The sequence below is a fragment of the Schistocerca piceifrons genome, chromosome 4 (assembly GCF_021461385.2).
Source record: "Schistocerca piceifrons isolate TAMUIC-IGC-003096 chromosome 4, iqSchPice1.1, whole genome shotgun sequence".
NCBI classification, from domain to species: domain Eukaryota; kingdom Metazoa; phylum Arthropoda; class Insecta; order Orthoptera; family Acrididae; genus Schistocerca; species Schistocerca piceifrons.
Window position 1 is genome coordinate 350718568 of NC_060141.1, and position 20303 is coordinate 350738870.

Genomic DNA, 20303 nt, shown 5'->3' on the forward strand with positions numbered 1-20303 from the left:
GCTTGCTGAACGTTACGTGAGAGGTCATTCACATGAATAAGGAACAGCAGAGGACCCAAAAGGAAAACCTGTGGGACTCCTTTTGTGATAACTCCCCATTCATTACAATTTACCACCCTCCCAACGTTATTTGTGATATTCAGCACAACTTTTTGCTTTCTGTTTGTTAAGCATGATTCAAGTCAGCTGTGTGTATAGCCTTCAGTTCCATAAAACCTGAGTTTTTCTAAGAGTGTGACATCTTGCTAGAATGCCCACTGACTACCCTGCTGCATTTCCCCCCCCCCCCCCCCCCCCCCCCCCCCCCCCCCCCGCCCTCCCAATGAAAATACTTTGGAAAGATCCCACATTGAAACCCACTACTTACAAACTTAAGACAATGCCCACACATCTCACTCATTGTAAAATTTTTAACAGGTAAAGGAGACATTTAGTTTTTTCAGCAACTAAGTTCAATTACAACAGTAGAGCTATTTAAACAACTAACAATAGTGGTCTCGAAATTCTCTCTCCACTAAGAAAGCAACAACTTTTATTACTACTACTACTAAGCCACATTTAATACCAATACCACCAAAACTTCACACAATTTCTTAGCTAAAACCAAAAATTCAAGTGGCCATTGGAACATTCAACGAAATTAAAATAGTGAATGAAAATTTTACTGAAATATTTCACTAGACACAATAAAAAATATCAGCTGAAAACCACTGCATGAAATTTGCTAAGCCACTTCAACACACAGAAAAAAAAGAGGTGGGAGAATGTTTCCAAAAAGTTCATTAAACCATTATTTCGCCACAAGCAGTATGAGACACCACTGAAAATACTACATTTAATAACTGTGTAACAGTGCACAAACAATTTTGTCAGAATTTAAGAACCACTACAACTACAACTGCAATTGCATGCCACGAAATCTAAACACACTGCTAATATTTGGATGAAAGATTGAAAACTACTAAATTTAATATTCGAATATAGTGCACAAACCACATGCCGGCTGGTGTGGCCGTGCGATTCTAGGCGCTTCAGTCTGGAATCGAGCGACCGCTACGGTCGCAGGTTCGAATCCTGCCTCGGGCATGGATGTGTGTATTGTCCTTAGGTTAGTTAGGTTTAAGTAGTTCTAAGTTCTAGGCGACTGATGACCTCAGATGTTAAGTCCCATAGTGCTCAGAGCCAGTTTTTTTTTAACAAACCACATCTGGATCCTCTTTGTACCACATTGGTAGTGGTTGCTGTCTGGGTCCACTTAGACTCTGCTGTCAATGTGTGCAACCTCTATCTCCCTTCTGACAGGACACTTACAGCTGCTGCCTCAACTGCTCTCTCTCTGCAACTCCACTGTCTCCTCCTCTTTATAAGGGATTTTAATGCCCATCGCCCTTTGTGGGCAGTGCTTTCTCATCTAGTTAGGGTCTCCTCATAAACCTTCCAGCAGGAATATTCCATCCTGTGCCGTCTTCCTATCGTCCATACCATTGACCCGTGGTTCTTCACTCAAGAGTACCCCTCCCCCCCCCCTCTTTCTCAAATCTGCCTACTAACAATAGGGTGTTTATTCTAACTTGAAACTTGAGACAACTAACTCTATTGAAAATAATGCATCATAAGAAAAAAATGAGCTACATGAAAAGTTAATATTAGTAAAAGGGTCATCTGCCTATGCTGCAATTGGCTACTTCCTAACCACCCCTCCTGTCTGAACAGGTCAGCCTTCTATTTCCAAATGGGAACCCCCATTTTTATTGTATGCTCAGGTTCTGCATCAAAAAATATGTATGGTTTACTCAAGCCATTGTTTTCCACTGAAGGTGGATGACGACGTAATTGCCAAATACCAGGTTTCCTGTTTCTCCAGTTAAGAACCAACACACACATTCATACATTTCTTTTGTGATGTAAATGTAAACCTTTGTGTTCTAATTGTTGATATTTATGTTTGAAATTTACCGTGCTGTTTCAAATTTGATTTTACCGTACAGTATGGTTAGCTGTTTGAAGATCTGGTTAGAGACTACATTTTGCATGATCCAAGAACAATGATGTGGATGTAACTGTTTTCCTTTCCGACTGGGATGCTGGATATGAAAGCTTTACCTTTATGTGTGTATTCTCCTACTGCTACTTGACAAGTAGATTTTTCATCTAGCCAGTTACATTATATATAACCTCCTTCCCACCTCTGTGTCTGAACTTTTTCAGCCACTTTCCTTTTTACCACTGTCCCTTTTTTCTTCTTCGAATTTGTCATATGAGATTGGTTGTATTGCAGGTCTAGCATTACTTAATGGATTTCACTGATATAATTTCTAGGAGTTTAAGTTAAATGGGCATTTAGTGTGTTTATTACTTAATTTTCTGATTATTTACATTTGGTCACTGTTTCAGTTTCTTTAGTATTTACGTATATTAGTCCAATTAACTTTGGTGTATTTCACAGCCTCTTCTTGAGAACAGTCCTGTGAGAGTGCCATCTACTCATGGAACAACAAAATATTCAAAACTGGAAAATGAACTGGACAGTCCCAACAGACAATTCTTAGATGATACTCTGCAGCAACAGAACCATATGCTCCGTAGTCAAGATGAACAATTGGATATAATCAGTGACTCTGTGGGAACCCTTAAAACAGTATCCAGGCAGATTGGGAATGAACTGGATGAGCAAGCAGTGTAAGTATTCATCAGAACTAATGTAGAGACTTTTAGAAGTCAGATGTATTCTTCCTGTAAATATTAGCCACTCACTTAGATTTGTTTCTTGTCGTAATATCCTTCGCACTGTAACGAAACTTCTGTTTCCAAAACAGGGAGATTTAAATCCTCTTTTTTTTTTTTTTTTTTTACATAATTCGTTTTTCTATTTCAGTTGTGCATTTTTATTGCGTGGCTAGTTTCAATGACACTCAAACATCTTCAGATCTATGTAGTTGCTTATTCTGATGTATAGTTCACATACAGGCACGATGCGTTACTTACGCAAGTACATAAATCTAAAAATGATTGTGTGTGATTGAAACTAGTCACACAGTAAAAGAAATGAACAACTAAGATGGAAAAACAAATCATATATAAAACAAATTTTAAAAATCAACACAGTTGCAGAATTCTCTTGCAATGAATAAGTTAACCATAGTCACAGTGAGACTTCGTTTTATGAGTATGTTGATTGTGGGGGGTTAATACATTGTACTTCATTGATTATTATTGTTGTGTGTGTGTGTGTGTGTGTGTGTGTGTGTGTGTGTGTGTGTGTGTGTTAATTCATAAGATTTGCAAGAACATAATAATTTTTATGAAAATTTGATGGAAATATCTTTTTCACAGGATGCTTGATGAATTTGGTAATGAAATGGAAAACACTGATTCAAAACTTGACTCTACAATGAAAAGAGTAGCTAAGGTTTTCCATATTTCAAATGGTATGTCTTCCATTTTTTTTCATGTCTACAGTTCTTTTCTTAAATGACCATGCATAGTAATTGTAAGACAAGCCTTAAATCTTCTAACCCATATCTAACATCACAACTCTGTACTATTCCTGACATTATCAGGTTAACTATGCCTGCATGCTCAAAATGAAAATTTGAGTACCCACTGGGGAGAGCTCTTGTCCACAGCTAGTATAAGAGATTAAGTTTAAAGACAATTAAATGCTGCATGGTAAGTTTAAGTACCAATGTTTTGGTTTAAAATAGATGCAGTAATTTCTGAAGCATCATATGTAGAGAAAACTACTTAAAATGAATGTGTTAATTTGTCACTAAAAAAGCAGTCATCTTCAATATACCTGCTGGTGATTTTTTTCACATTGTGAGATGGGTAATGCAGTTCAATATTTCATGTATCCCAGGCAACAGAAATATAAAGTACTTAAGAGCTTTAATGTGCATGTGTGTGCGTCAGAGAGAGAGAGAGAGAGAGAGAGAGAGAGAGAGAGAGAGAGAGAGAGATATCCGAGTGCAAGTGCACACACATCCTATGTCCTTTTTAACTTTTCCTTTTTTTCGTAGATCGAAGACAATGGATTGCTATTGGAGTACTGTCGGGAATAATGGTTATTGTCATCATCCTGTTCATCTTTACATGAGGAGACCTACAAGCAGATTTGTGACAGTGCATGAATTTGTGTTTTATTTTCTTTATACTGCTGCATACAAGAAGAAAAAGGAATTTTGGCACTGAGTGTGTAACATTCTTTGTGCAATAACTGTTACAAAATAGTTATAAATCATTGTTATATACATTGTTGAATAACATTGGGGGCTAGGATCACACAGTTAAATTTCTGATTTTTCATATGAAAGTGTAAGTATTACTGAAGGGGTGCTTTATTATTTATACAAGGTTTTTATTCATAGCTTATAGGATTTTATAAATTAGTTTTACTGTGCGTGTGATACAGCACTTTACCTAACATTCAAAATATGATCAAGAAGTAAAACTGTACTTACAGTGTGTTACTACAAAGTACATACTGAGATTTAAATAGTGAGTCAGCAGTTTTGTTTGCAGTTTACATTTATTTTCTGTAAATTCGCAGGTGATGCAAATAATGTATAATGTATATAATAGAAATAAAGAAAATAATTCTAAGTGCTGTTTTATGCATAAAGTTGCAAAACATTTTATTAACTCAAAAGACTATTTGGTGCCAACCATCAACTTAACCTTTAATTCTAGAGATAATCATCTGGTATGTGCAAAAGATGTAGATGGCAGGTAATATAAAAACTTAATGTACTGGAATTATTAGTGTTACTTATATGAAAAGAGGATTTTCACAATTAATATGAGAAAAATACCAGTAGATATATATAGATAAGGTGTGCATCTGTACCATCTGTTTGGTAATGGATTTGATTTGAATTACTTGCAAATAAAAAGGGACTTTAATCACAGCAAAAGAAAAGTTCTAGATAGAATCAGATCCTCTCGCAACAAAAATCAAGTGGGACATGTTACTCAGAGGAGCTTCATGATATAAGTGAGAGCTTCAAAATGTAAATAATTTCACATTGTCACTTTGAAAGATGGCACAAATTTCAGAGGGTTATTTGTACAGGGAGAAATTAATTTGCATTCTCTGAATGATCCATGTACAAATGAAATGTATGGACTGTGTTACTCCAATTTCCTTAGGTACTTATAAGTCTTTTAATAGTGTGTAAGATTTTATTTATGCTTGTCTACTACAATATTACAATAAAGTAAATAGTTAAAACTGATCATTTTCAGTTATCCTCTAGGGAACAGCTGTATTATATTTTACTGTTTTAAATTTATGGTGCTGCTACACTGTATTGTTATGCACACTCTTTACTGTTCCTTTATATTACAGTATTCTGTAGTTAAGTTTCTTTCAATGATACTTCGTGTAATTTTGTAAATACCTCATTTAGTTGTGATTTATACTGGTATGAACATTGTGTAAAAGACTGACTGACATTTGCCTGCTTTAAATGTGTATTTGCATATGCTACATTGGTATTGGCATAAAATTTTCATTGTTTGTTTCCAGTACAAATGAATTGTTCATAATAATTAATTTTGAACTGTGGGTGACAGATGCAGAATTTGCCAGTGTCAAGAATAAGAGCAGTATCACACAGTAAAATAACAATTTGTAATTTCAAAATAGTGTATCAAAATCATTTGTTTAGTATAGTAAATCCATCAGAGAAAGCATTCATATTGCAGCATTTTTTTTTACCTCATCTGATTCAAAAATGAAACAAATTATACCTTACTAATGAATGTGTCGCATTTTTTAAATTACTGTATAGATTTCTCTTTTGTCAGCAGCAGCAGCGATAGGTTGAATGACTGTACTGCTGTTAGAGATAAATGGCATTTATGTGGACAATCGTAAGTTTCTGAGATTCATCTCAATGAAACATGCTACTTGCAATAGGATTGACACTAACAAAATGTTAATTATTAAAAGATACAGCTGTGTTAATATAATAGTGTGGTATCGGACCACTTCTGTAAATACACTGGGTTTATATTTTGTTATGGTGATATGAAACTGAAGGTGCACAACTGAAATTTATTGGACTGAATTTCATAAGAAATTGGACCAGATAAGAGAAAATAAAAAACAAATGTATTGAATATTACAAGTATTTTTTGATTACAGAACATCTTTGGTTGTTAAATATTTATCATATTTTCAAAAACAAAAAGTTTGCTGAAAAGGAGCAAACAGTACTTGAAACTTAGATACAGATATCTGATAGGTAGTCTAATATTTCTTTATGTGAAAATACGCAGAACACAGTTTATGTATATGTTAAAATTTCATTTATTTATTTGTGTTCTGGATTTAAAAAAGCAGACTTTACTATATGTGCAATAAATTTACAAATATAGTCAGTTATTTTCAGTTTTATCCAGTTAATGATCCATTAACCTTAACAACGAGAACTGATATACTGTGTAGACAAAGGTGCAATGGATTGATACATGAGAATCATGAAATTTATGTTGTTTCGTTCATAAAAATGTACATAGTAGCTGCACATCATAAGTGTGCCAGTTGGTTGGCTGTGTCTTTTTTCCCCCTTTATACATACAAGTAACAAAAGATTCTCTCAACTTCAATGTCTTATAGAACTGTATTATTGTGTTCTTAAGCTTTTTAAATAAATGTAGATTTGAAACTGTACATAATTTAAAATAGGCTCTAAGGATTATTGAAGTGTACATCAAAGGTGCAAGCTTATGGTGGTTCAGAAGAAAAAACCACTGTATAATCCTACTGATGGTCCCATTGTGGTGAATAACATGTGTCCTACAACTGCATTTTGTGCGGAAATGTTAAGTGAACAATAACTCAATAGGGTATTCACAGAAACTGGACTTTCTTGTCTTATTTTATTTACTCTCTCATACTGCTTATCAAAGTCAACTTTCTTCTTGATAGAAAAATGCGGAAAATCTGAAAATATCAAAAATGAAAATGGAATTGATTTTTAATTTCTGTACCATTTCTGTTAAATTCTATAATAAATTACAGAATGAACCTATATGGGCTTTTGTGAATAACATTTCATTTATTTTCAGTTTGTTACAGACCAGCACTAATAACAGTTGCAACAGGTGATGGAGTCAGTTTCCATAACCAGTAACTTGTGTGTGATTCCATACAGTTCAGCAGTCTTGCATGAATCAAATCTAAAGAATATCTACATAACTTAAAAAATATGCTAATACATAACTTCAGACCTGCTGACTTTCTTGATGAGAAATGTAAAGGGTAAAAGAACGGATCTGCAGAATTATAAATCAATATCCTTAACTTTGATTTGCTGCAGAATCTTCGAGTATATTCTCAGTTGAAATATAATAAATTTCCATGAGGAGAAACATCTTCTGCCCACTAATCAGTACAGTGTTAGAAGACATGACGTATGTGAAACTCAGCTTACCCTTTTCTCACGATATCCTGTGATCTGTCGATGAAGGGGGAGTCTATATTGCTAGATTTCCGTAAACCATTTGACACAGTGCCACTCTGCGAAGTCTTTGGAGGTACAAGTACTTGGAATAAGTTTCCAGATATGCGAGTTGCTCAAACACGTCTGAAGTAACAGAACCCAGTACATTGTCCTCGATGGTGAGTGTTCATCAGAGACAAGATTATTGTCAGGAGTGCCCCAGGGAAGTGTAATTGGACTGCTGTATTTTATAAATACAAAAATGATCTGGCAGGCAGGGTAAGGCAGTCTGCAACTGTCTGGTGGTGGTGGTGGTGGTGGTGGTGGTGGTGGTGGTGGTGGTGGTGATGCAGTATTGGGGGGGGGGGGGGATGTCGGCATTGAGTTGCTGTAGGAGGATACAAGGCTTAGACTAAATTTCTGGTTGATGTGATGAATGGCAGCTAGCTTTAAATGTAGAAAAATGTAACTTAATGCAGATGAGTAGGAAAACAAATCCATAATGTTCGAATACAGCATTAATAATGTGCTGCTTCACATAGTAATGTCGATTAAATATCTAGGTGTAACATTGCAAAGCAATATGAAATGGAATGAGCATGTAAGGATTGTAGTAGGGAAGGCGAATGGTTAACTTTGGTTTATTGAGAGAATATTAGGAAAGTGGTTCATCTATAAAGGAGACCACATATAGGGCAACAGTGCAATGCATCGCTTCATTGCTTGGAGTAGTACTCAATTGTTTGGGATTCGCATCTAAAAGAAGACACCAAAGTAATTCAGATACAGGCTGCTTGATTTGTTGTGGTGATGATGTTGGTTTGTGGGGCACTCAACATCGTGGTCATCAGCGCCCACACAAGTTCCCAATATTTACATTTCCAGTCCCACCACTTCCTGAATGGTAATGGGGATGAGGATGAGGTGGTGGTGGTGGTGGTGGTGGGATTTAGGTGGTGGTGGTGGTGGTGGTGACGACGACACAAACACCCAGTCCGCAGGTGGAGAAAATTCCCAACCCAGCCAGGAATTGAACCCGAGACCCCATTATCCAGAGGTGGCAATGCTAGCCACTGGACCACGAGCTGTGGTCTCTGGATTTGTTACTGGTAGATTTTAACAATATGCAAGTTTTACAGAGGTGCTCAAATGGGAAACACTGGAAGGAAGGTGGTTGAGCACAAGGACCATGAAGATAAGATTAGAGATTGCGGGCAGTACAGAGGCATATAGACAGTCATTTTTCACCTCACTCTATTTGCATACTTTACACTATATTCTTTACTAGTCTATTCAACAAAGGAAAATTGGAGGAGAAAAATCATGCAGTCACAAATTTTTGTACAGTGGCAGGAGGGAATGTCATGAACAACATACTAAAAATCCCCACTATTGGGGTGTGAGGATGGGAGTGGGGGGGAGCGAGAGGGGAGAGGGTATTTAAAGGTCTCTTTTCTTTTTTATTTTTTATTTTTTTTCTTAAATAACTTGAAAACTGCAGCAACTAGCAAACATTTTTCCCAGTACAAAATTAAACAACATTAAATTTGCTAAAAAAAAGATCTCATTCATTTTGTCTCTATTAAAAATAATATTGGAAAATCTCAGATTATTAAAAATAGTGTTGGAGTGGTATAAAATTATAGTTTACTGTTAAATGAAGTGGTTTAAGTACAAATATTAAATTTGTGAACCACCTTAGTGCAGTAGAGCCATAGTAAGGGATAAAACTGTTGTGTTCTGGGGGGTGTAACAGGGTGGAAGGGGTGTGGTGGAGGCTAGAAGTGTGAGGGAAGGTAGGTCATTATATTGTGGTTGTGCACTTCTCTCCTTAATAGGTGGCAAGCTGAAGAGTGAGCAGATCATTCCCCAGTCTATCCACCCCACTACATCAAAGAAGCAGTACAAGGTGTTTCACAAACTTATACTGCCCCTCTGCAGTGCATCTTATGAATTATTGGTGGCACATTATGTAGACATGCTCGGACAGCGTTTATTTCCCACAGAGTGCATTAACACTACTTGTAATACAGATATGAGTGACTAACAATGCTAACAAAAGAAACTCATGTGGACATAAGAATGTAAATCTCTGCACCCTGTTCTACACTGCTAGAGGATAGCATTTTTTCAGAAAAGGCAATTTAACTCATCACAGGTGTTGCTCACTTTTCAGTTTACAGGCAGACTATACCTCCCCAGTATGTTGTGTCCATTTCTTTTAAGGTAGCAGATAAAATAACTTTACTGAGCTCATGTTTATGTACTGGAGTTATTTTCTGTTTATTAAATGGGTACTTATTTGCAGTTGTTAAGTGAACTTTTATATAAAATGTGTTGCTGTAATCAGTGTCTGAATAATGTGTAATTTGTAACTGCAATGTTACCAGCAACCTCCTTAGTGTTGGTGGGAAAGGGATTGGATTGGTAAATGTGGCACTTTCCGGTGTCTGTTGTTTTATTGACAGTGAATATCAAGCCATGTAATTTTGTGGTATTTGCTTTTTGGTTAATTAATGATTGATTAGAAAGTTATTGCATTTCTCTCACCACTAATTGTGTTTCTGGTAGACTGCATAAATCTCAGAATGAGATTTTCACTCTGCAGTGGAGTGTGTGCTGATATGAAACTTCCTGGTAGATTAAAACTGTGTGCTGGACCGAGAATCGAACTCGGGACCTTTGCCGTTCGCGGGCAAGTGCTCTACCAACTGAGCTACCTTGGTAGCAGGTTCGCAGGAGAGCTTTTGTACAGTTTGGAAGGTAGGAGACGAGGTACTGGCAGATGTAAAACTGTGAGGATGGAGTGTGAGTCGTGACTGGGTTGCTCAGTTGGTAGAGCACTTGCCTGCGAAAGGCAAAGGTCCCGAGTTCGAGTCTAGGTCCAGCACACAGCTTTAATCTGCCAGGAAGTTGCATAAATCTCATCCGTTCAGGAAATGCTGGCACTTGTGAGTTGGCTGCACAGAGTGAGGCTGCTTGCCACACTTTGCGATATCTTCCAAGGTCGGTGTCAATATGTCTGATGGAATGGGATTTATCATGTTCAAGTCTAGAACAGTAGTCTGCTTTAATGCATCGCTTGACTTAAGTCAAAGTATCTGAAGTTCCATGACACCTAGGTGACCTATTTCTCTTGCATAGGGAGACAATTTAAGCCTCTGGGCCTTTTCAGATGTTGGTAGGGCTGAGGCTGGGTGATTATTTCATAACCTTCATGCTGTGAAAGGTATTTCAGCCAGTGACATTGGAGACAGTAAAATCAACATTGTGGAATACATATTCACTGTGTTACATCTGGGACGGGTTCTTCAGTGTGGTAGACACTTCCAACTGTTGAACTTTATATATAAACAGCTCACTTACCAGCTGCAAATAAGTACGTAAGAAACAGAAAATAATTCCACTATGCAAACAAGAACTCGGTGAAATTATTTTGTTTGCTAACTTAAGAAAAGTTGACAGGGAATGCTGGGGAGTTGTAGTCCGTCTGCAAAATGAAAAGTGAGCAGTGCTTGCGGTGGTGAAGTTACCTTTCCCCAAAGAATGCTACAACTGCCATACAGAAACACTAAGCATCAATTTTGCCTCTAGCAGTGTAGAACTGTGCAGAGATCTATTTAGAATATGCCCATATGTGTTACTTGTGTTTTTAGTGTTAGTAACTCATATCTGCATTCCACGTAGTGTTAATGAACTTTGTGGAACATAAACACTCCCAGCACATGTCTGCACACTGCATCACCAGTGGTTCATAAGACATGCCAAGGAGGGTTGATATAACTTAGTGAAACACCTTGTAGGTGCTTCTTGTGACATATTGGGGTGGACGGAATGGAGAATTACCTGCTCACTTTTCCATTTGCAGACCTATGAAAGGGAGAAGTGCACGCCCACCATACTCCCTGATACGTATATCCTCCACCCCTGCCCCCTCCATCCCACTTCCTCCCTCCACCCCGTTAAACCTTCAGAACACACTAATTGTATCCCTTAATATGGTTCTACTGCACTTGGACGTGGTACACACATTTAATATTTGAACTTAACTGATTTCATTTAAGAGTAAACAGTAATTTTATACCATTAAAACACTATTTTTAATAATCTAAGGGTTTTTGAAAACTATTTACCCCTAGAGAAAAAATGAATATAACCTTTTTTTGTAATAAAATGAATGTAATTTAATTTTGTACTGGGAAACATTTTCAATAGAAGCTGCACTTTTTGACTTATTGAAGAACAATGTAAAAAATGAGACCTTTACATGGCCTCACCCCCATGGTCATATCCCACCAGTGGGGATGTCTAGTATGTTGTCCATGACACTCCCACCTACCACTGTACAAAAATTTATGACAACACAATTTTTTCCCTTATTCAACTCTCTTTGATTGTCAGCTGGACTATAAGTACAGAGAATAAATGCATGTTTTGTGTACCTGTACCATCATAGCATGTTTCATTAATCTCAATACAGTGCATGAATCATATGCCATAAATCCCTCAAAGGGAAGACTCTGGTAAGCAGAAAGAAGTCAGTGGTCTGTATTTCAAGTACTGTACTGTAGAATGACACAGTTATGAAATAATATTATATTAATAGTAGGGTAAGGTGGGATGAATGACCAGAGTGGGAAAAGTGGCCAATGCATATGTTTTACCTTGAACAGTGCTGCTGACTGTTGAGAAGTGGTCATCGACGTTATACACCATCATTGTGATCACTGAGTTTGACAGAGGAAGTTTGTGCCTCCCCCCCCCCTCTTTTTTAAGGTAAAGCACTTTTCTGCTTTTTCAGTCATGTGATGAAGGTAAGTCATTTATGTTATTCTGGTTACCTCACTTATATGTAGACTAATACTTTTTGACAATATTAATGTTTAAATATCATCATCTGGCATAGTTCCTATTGTGTCTTTTGGTTTGGTAGTTTCATCTGTGAACCACTAATGCCAACAGTGTGTCCAATCACGAAAAGTTGACAAGATGTTTAACCTCATCTATGTTCCGTTATATTTGGCCTAATTCAAATACCTGCTGGAAAATAGCCTGCTGCAGCTGCCTGGCATTGTTTCAGATGCTAGGACATCTAGATGCCTAGAAAATACATCCAGGAATTGGGCCAACTAATACAGGATCCTGCTGTGATGGTACTTGGCACATTACTACCTTAGACAGGGAAAAGCACTTTCTATGTAAGCTTTTGGACAAATGTGTCTTGTTCATATATATCATTCTGTTTTTCACATAAAATGTGAGGTGTGATACCTTTTGATATGGAGATTGAGTCGCCAAGAGGTACAATGAAAAGTCTACTAAACACTTAAGCTTTTACATTGTTTTCGACCACAACGGCCACAGAATCATGGATCTGCACTACTCCTGGCAACCAACTTTAGCGAGTGTGGTTGTGATCTGGAGACAGGTCCCATTCTTCCATTGTTTTGGAGAGGAACAGCTTTGTTACTCCCGATGTTGTGGTTGGGAAGCCATCAAGCATAACTGCAGAACATGGCTGGCAGTGAAAGAGGGAACTCGAATGACGTAATGGAACATCACAGACATCCTGTGTCTTCATGTGTTACCTCTCATGTTCCAGTATTATTGTGCCATTTTTCAACAGGACAGCACTTATCCACACACTGCATGTGTGTCTATGAACTGTTTGCCTGATGTTGAGGAACTCTCATGGCCAGTAAGAACCCCAGATCAGTCCCCAATAGAACATGAATGGAACAGTTTGATCGTCAACTCTGTGCCAGTGTCAGTGTCCAAAATATCAAGGACCAGTTACAATCGTTGTTGGCCAGTTTGCCTCAGAAGCGGATACAACAGCTTTATGACGTCTGCCCAGCAGAGTCAGTGCATGCATCAATGCCAGTGGGAGGTGCTATGTTATATGATAAGTGGACTCATACAGTCAAGTCCTTTCAAAATTTGACTTGATTTTGTAATCATTGTAATAACATCAAATACCCCCCTCAAACCATGAAATACTAAGTTGCTCTTAATTTAATTAAAAGAGAACATGTCGGCCTTCAATAATAACAGCTTCAGTGAAGTAAAATTACCAAATACCTATGGCAGACCTATATGTATCAGTAAGAAAATAACAGTTTAGACCTCAAAATTCAAAACTTAACTGAAGTTCAAGAATCAAAGCTGAAGCTCTCCGGTTCCAAACTGGTCTCAGAATTCAGCACAACAATTCTGGCTTCAACTCTCTCGTTGGTGCACCACATCCCAGAGCCGGCTGGCCAGGCTAAGCATGAAGACGGCACTCGGAGTCAGCCATGTATTACAACCCGCCCACAAACATGCGCAGCAACCACTCGCCAGACTCCATGTCCAAGACACTTGCACATGTGCTCATGTTAGTCGCCTGTGCTCACTCTGTTACCACTCCCCAACTCCGCACCCCGTAATTCCCTCCTCCCCTTCTGTGTACTTGACTTTTTTTTTTCAAGTAGTGTAGACTGATAAGTATACCAACAAAACTTGGTACTGAAGTCCTTATGTACTGTTGTTAAGTGTGTATATTGTAATTCTGTAAGAATTCCTAGCTCAATTGTTTTCATGGGAATTCCATGCTATATTTAAAAGTCAAAGCCCTAAAATCACGGTTTTTAAAGTGTTTTTACAGTGGGTTGTACACTGCTTTCCTTTTGCAGTCTCGTTTTCCTCTGCACTACATTATTTCAAAACCAGCTTCTGCCTTCCTACACTATCTGGTTGAAAGCATCTGGAAGCCCCTATGGAAAATGGAATTGACTGCTACCTGTCACAGGAGGCGGACCCACCAGTATAAAATGAGGCGGGTGTATTGTATCATCAGTACAGAAGCAATAACAGCAGAATAGGTTGGTCAGGAGAGCTCAGTGACTTCAAACCTGGACTAGTCATTGGAGGGTAGTTGTAAAAAATCACATGAAATCAGTGGAAGGAATCACTCGTGAGATTCCAGAGTGCTACCAGCAGTGCAGCTAGCACAATGACTATGCATGTGGGGTTAAAAAGAATGGGTACAGTGGCTGAGCATCTCCTAATAAGCCATAGATTTCTGTAGTTGACACTATGTGGCACTTGAGGTCGTGTAAAGAGTGACACCACTGGACAATGGATAACTGTAAATGAGTAATTTGGAATGATGAGTCACACTATACCCTGTAGAGAGGTTTGCGTTTGGCACGTATTTGGAGAACATTACCTGCCATAGTGTGTAGTGCCAACATTGAAGTGTGGAAGAGGTGTTGTTACGCTATGGGGGTGTTTTTCATGATTACGGTGTGGTCCACTTATCGTGCTTAAGCATGCAGAAGTAAGTGAACTTATTTTATGGCACTTTGTGCTGCTTACAGTAGAGAAACAGTTCGGAGATGGTGACCGAGTGTATCAGCATGACAGTTCACTGTGTCATGAAGCAGCATCTGTGAGAGGACAGTTTGTGGACATAGACACCTGATTGAAAGTGTCCCCAAGTGGAGAGAAAGAAATCATAAAGGTGTAGGGTGGACATACCCCACATCAATATCCTATAATATGTATCTGGAAACTCTTGATCAGATAGCATATATGCATGCGTCTAGGCACTTTGTGAGCTTCTGATCTGAAAATATTTGATTTGATCTATGTAGACAAACACTGAATAATCCAGAACATACAAATATTAAAAACATATTTAGAGAACCTTCCAGAAATGACAAATACTAAATAACAAATTGCTGGTGGTTGTGTCTGAACTGGCAACCTGCAGCATGCATGGTAGTGTCAATGACCACTGCATTACATTGTATACACCACAGTTCATGGGATAGCTCCCCCTCCTGGAGAAACAGCGACCCACTGTTTCAAAAGTTGTCATTGGAAGTGACTGTCGCCCTGGATCTACATCTTGTAAGCAGTCCTCAGTATGGCTGCACTGGTGGATCCTTACGTTGTGGTCATGTTGTTACATCCTCATCACCATAAACATCAAAGGTAACCCCTACTATCAAAACTACATTACACCACACTACATTTCTACTGGGTCTTCAGATTCCTTGAACCTCCCATCACTGATTTGTGCCTCTGGACTCAAGTAGGACTTCATATGTCTCTGTCCTTTTGCATTCCTCATGAAAGGTCATAAGCCTCAACGTATCATCTCACATGCAATGAAGGTTATGATGAAACCCAACGTAGTACTTCAGTTACTTTTCCAATACTTTCTATTTCCAAACAGGCTTAAAAACCCACACCAAGTGTCCCAGGCTGCATCTCACTTGGCATTATAGTGCTCTTTCTTGCTCCTGGGCATTCAGGGTCCAAATGTGAGCTGGCTGCCTTGCTTTGTCAGTCCTGGTGCTGCAATGTTTCATGTAGTCATTCTGAGTATCATTTGGTTGAAACAGGATCAGTGTATCCAGTGTCATTTCAGCATCGCATCAATGGAGCAGAAAGAATGGTGTGAAACCCATAGTGTCTTGTTTTGCTCTGTTGTAAGTAAAAGTCACAACTGGCAGCATTGTAGCTCAAACTTTGTGCTCAACATCAGATTACATTGAGAAGCAGCAGGAGAACACACGTATAAAAAGGTACTAGTATCGCAGTTTGCAAGGTTTTGGAGCCAGAGGCCCCATCTTCTTGCTGAGAGCTTGAAGGGGAAGGGTGTGAAGGAAAAGGACTGGTGAGGTTTAGGAAAAGAAATAGTGTTCAGAAACATCACGCAGAACCCCAGGTCAGGGGCAACTTACCAGATGAGATGAAAAGGAAACACTGATTCTTGGGGAGTGTTCTCAGGTTTTCAAATCTCATCTGGTGTAGTCCCTAACAATCAGTCTTCCCTTCTCATCCCATGCAGTAAGTCTCCTCTGACCTGGTTTTCTGGTTGATGTTTCTGAACTCTACCCCTTTTCCTAAATCTCACCACTCCTTTTCCTTTACCCCTCTTCCTTTCCCTTCAATCCTTCTGCCAGGAGTAGGAGCCACTGGCTCTGAAAGTTTGCAGACTATGATATCTTTTTATGTGTGTGTTCTACTGCTGCTGCTTCACGAGTAGATTGTTTATCTATCCAATTACTTGTATTTTCAAAAACTAATTATTTTGTTGATACATTACTTTGAGAGCATATCTCCCAATGTCTTATAAAAATGTACTGAGAGGCCATTTGTCTGTGGATGGTAAGCAGTTGTACTGTGGATGACATTGCAATGTGAAATTATAGTCTCAACTGGAAAATGTTTCCATGATGAGAAATCATCTAATGGAGTGCACTGTGCTTCAGAATGATGTCTTACTAAAGAAAATCTGCAGTTTCTGGAGCATTGGCAGTCAGCACAGCTTTTGTGAGGTACTCAATTCAGACTATTATCAATTGATTCCCATTTTTCGACTTTGGGAACCTCCCCATGAGGCCAATTCCATTACAGAGGAATGGTGCTGCTGCAAGCAGGATTGGTACTAGACTCCCTGAAGAAACCAAAGCATATGCTTCTGTCAGTGGCATTACTTGCAGTGGCTCACATAGTGTCTAAAAGATTGGTAAAATCTTGGCCACTGATACTAGCATCTGATTCTGCTTAGTCTTCATGAATCCCAGCTGACAAGGTGTGGGAGTGCCATGGAAAATGCTTTAGGATTGCTCACCACAAATGAGCTGGGATGACAAGCAACAATCTCCACCCCATCAGATTATAGTTCCTCTTATACAATGTTCAGTCTATTAAATGAAATCCACTTTTGGTGGGTTTCTCATTCTTCATGAGCTCTATGGTTTTGAGCAATGCTGGAAATTCCCTCTGTTCATCAGCAATGTCATGTTATGCAGTGATGACTGAGGTTTCATCCATGCTGCTGTGTTCTACCAAAGAATTCTCTAAAAGACTGTCAGTGACCTTGTGTTTGTGTTTCTTTTTGTATACCATGATGTTGCACTCACGAAGCCTCAATACCCATCTCACCAGTCGACCCGACAGATCTTTGTCTAATCGGCCTTAATATGTATAAGGGCACTGATAACCTCAGCGTTGAGCTCCCATAAACACCAAATACACACACACACACACACACACACACACACACACACACACACACACACACACACACGTGTGTGCTAATCAGAAGCATAGAGAATAGTGATCTGTCACAACAGAGAATAGTTTGTCAAATACATAGTGCCTGAACTTATTAATGGTCCAGACAACTACAAAGCATGCTTTCTCAGTGGTAGAATAGTTCATCTCAGATTTGGAGAGTACTCTGGAATCATAAGCCATTACGTTTCCAGCATCTTCTTGACTTTGTGCTAGAACTACCATATCCCAACTCCTAGCATTGGTGTGGAGTTCTGTCTTGGAATTCTCATCAAACAGTGCTATGACTACAGATGATTTCGGTGCCTCCTTAAAGACAAGAAAGATCTTTCATACATCCCAGGCCAGGAAAATCTGGCTGCTCCCTGCAATAATTTTCACAAGGGGCATGTCTTAGTACAGAAGTCTTTTATGAATTATCAGTAATATGAGCACATTCCAAGAAAGCTTCTCATGTCACAAATGTGCTGTGGAGTCAGAAAATCTGTGACTGGCCTTATTTTCTCTGGATCAGGACAGACTCTACTGGAATTCATTAGGTATCCTAACATTTTTATTTCCTGGGTCATGAAGAAGCACTTTTAGTGGAAACCAGCTGTCTGAACACACTCCGGCACAGTTGTCAGGAGGCTTAAATGTTCTTCACATGACTTTGAAAAAGTGACAATGTCGATCCAGATACTAAACACACGTCACCCATTTCAGGTATGAAGCACGTTGTACATCATATATTAGAAGGTGGCTGCAGCATTACATAACTCTTAGAGGCTGTTGGGAGATATGAAAACAGTCTTTTCTCAGTTAGCCTTAATTTTCAAATAGCCTGCCTCCAAGTTCATAGTTGAGAAATACTTTGCTTCTCCCACACAGTCTAGGGTATCATCAATGTACATCAGTGGGCAGAGATGGTTTTTGTGATTTTGTTCAGTCATCTGGAATGCCAGGTGGCATCTTTTCTCACAAGAACCACAGGGGAGGACTAGAACTCTTTGAAGATTCAACGATATCATCTTGCGGCACTTTCTCCATTTCCACCTGCATTATCGATCACCTGGCTGGTGATTCTCTATGTTAGTACTGACTATTTAGCGAGCAATCTCCAGTGTTGATACAGAGTTTTATTGTTGCCTGGTTGATCTGTCTTTTCTTCATTCTGGATTTGAAAGCATCTGAAAATTGGTACAGAATTCCTGCCAGTCACTGGCATTGTTAAAAAGTTTCACAGTTGAATTGAGCATCTGGATAGAAATTAGCACTTATGTCATTGATGAAGGCAAGATTACTATGTCTGCAATAGCAAACAACTTCCCAGAGCAATATTTGTGGTGCGTAGTTGGTGAAACAGCTTCATCAGTTGGGAGCTCAGATCTTCCACAGTCTGTGGCTGCTTTTGATATCTGCAAAAAGTTCCAGTTGAGAACAACAATCCATTAAAAATTACAAATTCAAAGTGCCGTGTTTTGTCATTGATAGTTATTTTTGCAATATGTATTCACGTCAGCTGTACATATTTTCCATCTGCAAGCTTCAGCACAATCCCTTTCATATTATAGAACTTCATCTTCTTTATCTGGTGACAATACACATCATGACTAAAGAAAAAAGTGGCCCTGACTCTACTAGCATCTAGACTAGTCGGCCATCGATGAAATTTACTGTCATCTTGTTAACTATCATCCATGGAGGATTTTCAGCTGTGTTGTGCCGTCATCTCCATGGGTGGTTCTCTAAATTAGTTTTCCTGATTTCGGCAGCTAGGAAAGTGGCTGGTACATCAGTATGGCAACATGGAATGGCTACGGCATTTTGGGAAGCAACCTCGCATGCAGTGTACGGTGATGAGATTCAGCCCACAGGTTGACTATAATCTTCTGCATTTCACTGGCATGAATAGGAATGTTGTGATGACTAACACCTTGTGGTGCAACAGTTTTCGAAACCTCACATTCTTTCTCTGAAATAGTGCACATTGTTTCCAGGGCATCCCCAGTGAAAATCCAACAAATTTTCCTCCACCCTCCAGTTGTCTGTTCTTCTGTGGCATGTTGCACTTCCTAAAGGAGTTGTACCTGTATTGGTTGGATACTGGGTTGTCGATTGAAGGCAGCAGCATAAGTCCAGGTTGGATGAGTCTACTTTTCATTGTGTGTTCAATGGAGACCAGTGCCCAAGATTGAAACACCTCTTCTTCGACATTCTCTATTATCTCCTGATATTCTTCTTGATTCAGTATTCTTTGCTGCTATCTCCTGTGTACCCAGCCAGACAGCTCTGGCTGCTATAAAATGTTGTATCTCTTCTCTTAGAAGATGGAATATAAGAGGAAGGAGGTGATAGTGGTCTTCCATAACTGCAATACAGATCACATTTTGGAGATTGTCATACCTGTTTCGCTTGACTCTTTTTCTGTTGCATTATTTTAATGCTTTCACAGCATTAGATTATTTCCATTGTTGTGCCATCCTTTAAGAGAAGAGTTTGGACATGATGTCTGTGACTCCTTTTGTTCCTGAGTTGGTCTTCTGCTAAATGGACTTGCTGTTGATTGGCACTAAAACTTTTCTTCAGTTTGTCCTGTAATTTGTTCTAGCAGTTGAGCCTCTCTTCATTGTTCTTCAACCATTACTGGGCTGTGCTATCAAAGTAAAAGTACACATTTGCCAAACAATCATGTCATCCCAGCTTTTGTAATTGGCAGCTTGGTTGAATCCTCTGTCATTTCGTCAGGTTCTGATCACATCTCCAGAAAAGACTGAAAGATATCTTAGTGCTTTTTTGAAG

The 20303-nt window shown here is 38.8% G+C and overlaps 1 protein-coding gene across 1 annotated transcript in view; it reads left to right on the forward strand.

Moving 5' to 3' along the window:
- LOC124795331 (syntaxin-6) overlaps positions 1-5698 on the forward strand; it is a 174638-nt gene extending 168940 nt beyond the window's left edge. The window contains exons 5-7 of the mRNA XM_047259313.1: positions 2447-2679; positions 3334-3428; positions 4020-5698. Of these exons, the coding sequence (XP_047115269.1) occupies positions 2447-2679; positions 3334-3428; positions 4020-4096 (405 nt within the window). The 3' untranslated portion in view covers positions 4097-5698. The remainder of the gene's footprint in view (positions 1-2446; positions 2680-3333; positions 3429-4019) is intronic.
- The last annotated feature ends 14605 nt before the right edge of the window (positions 5699-20303 follow it).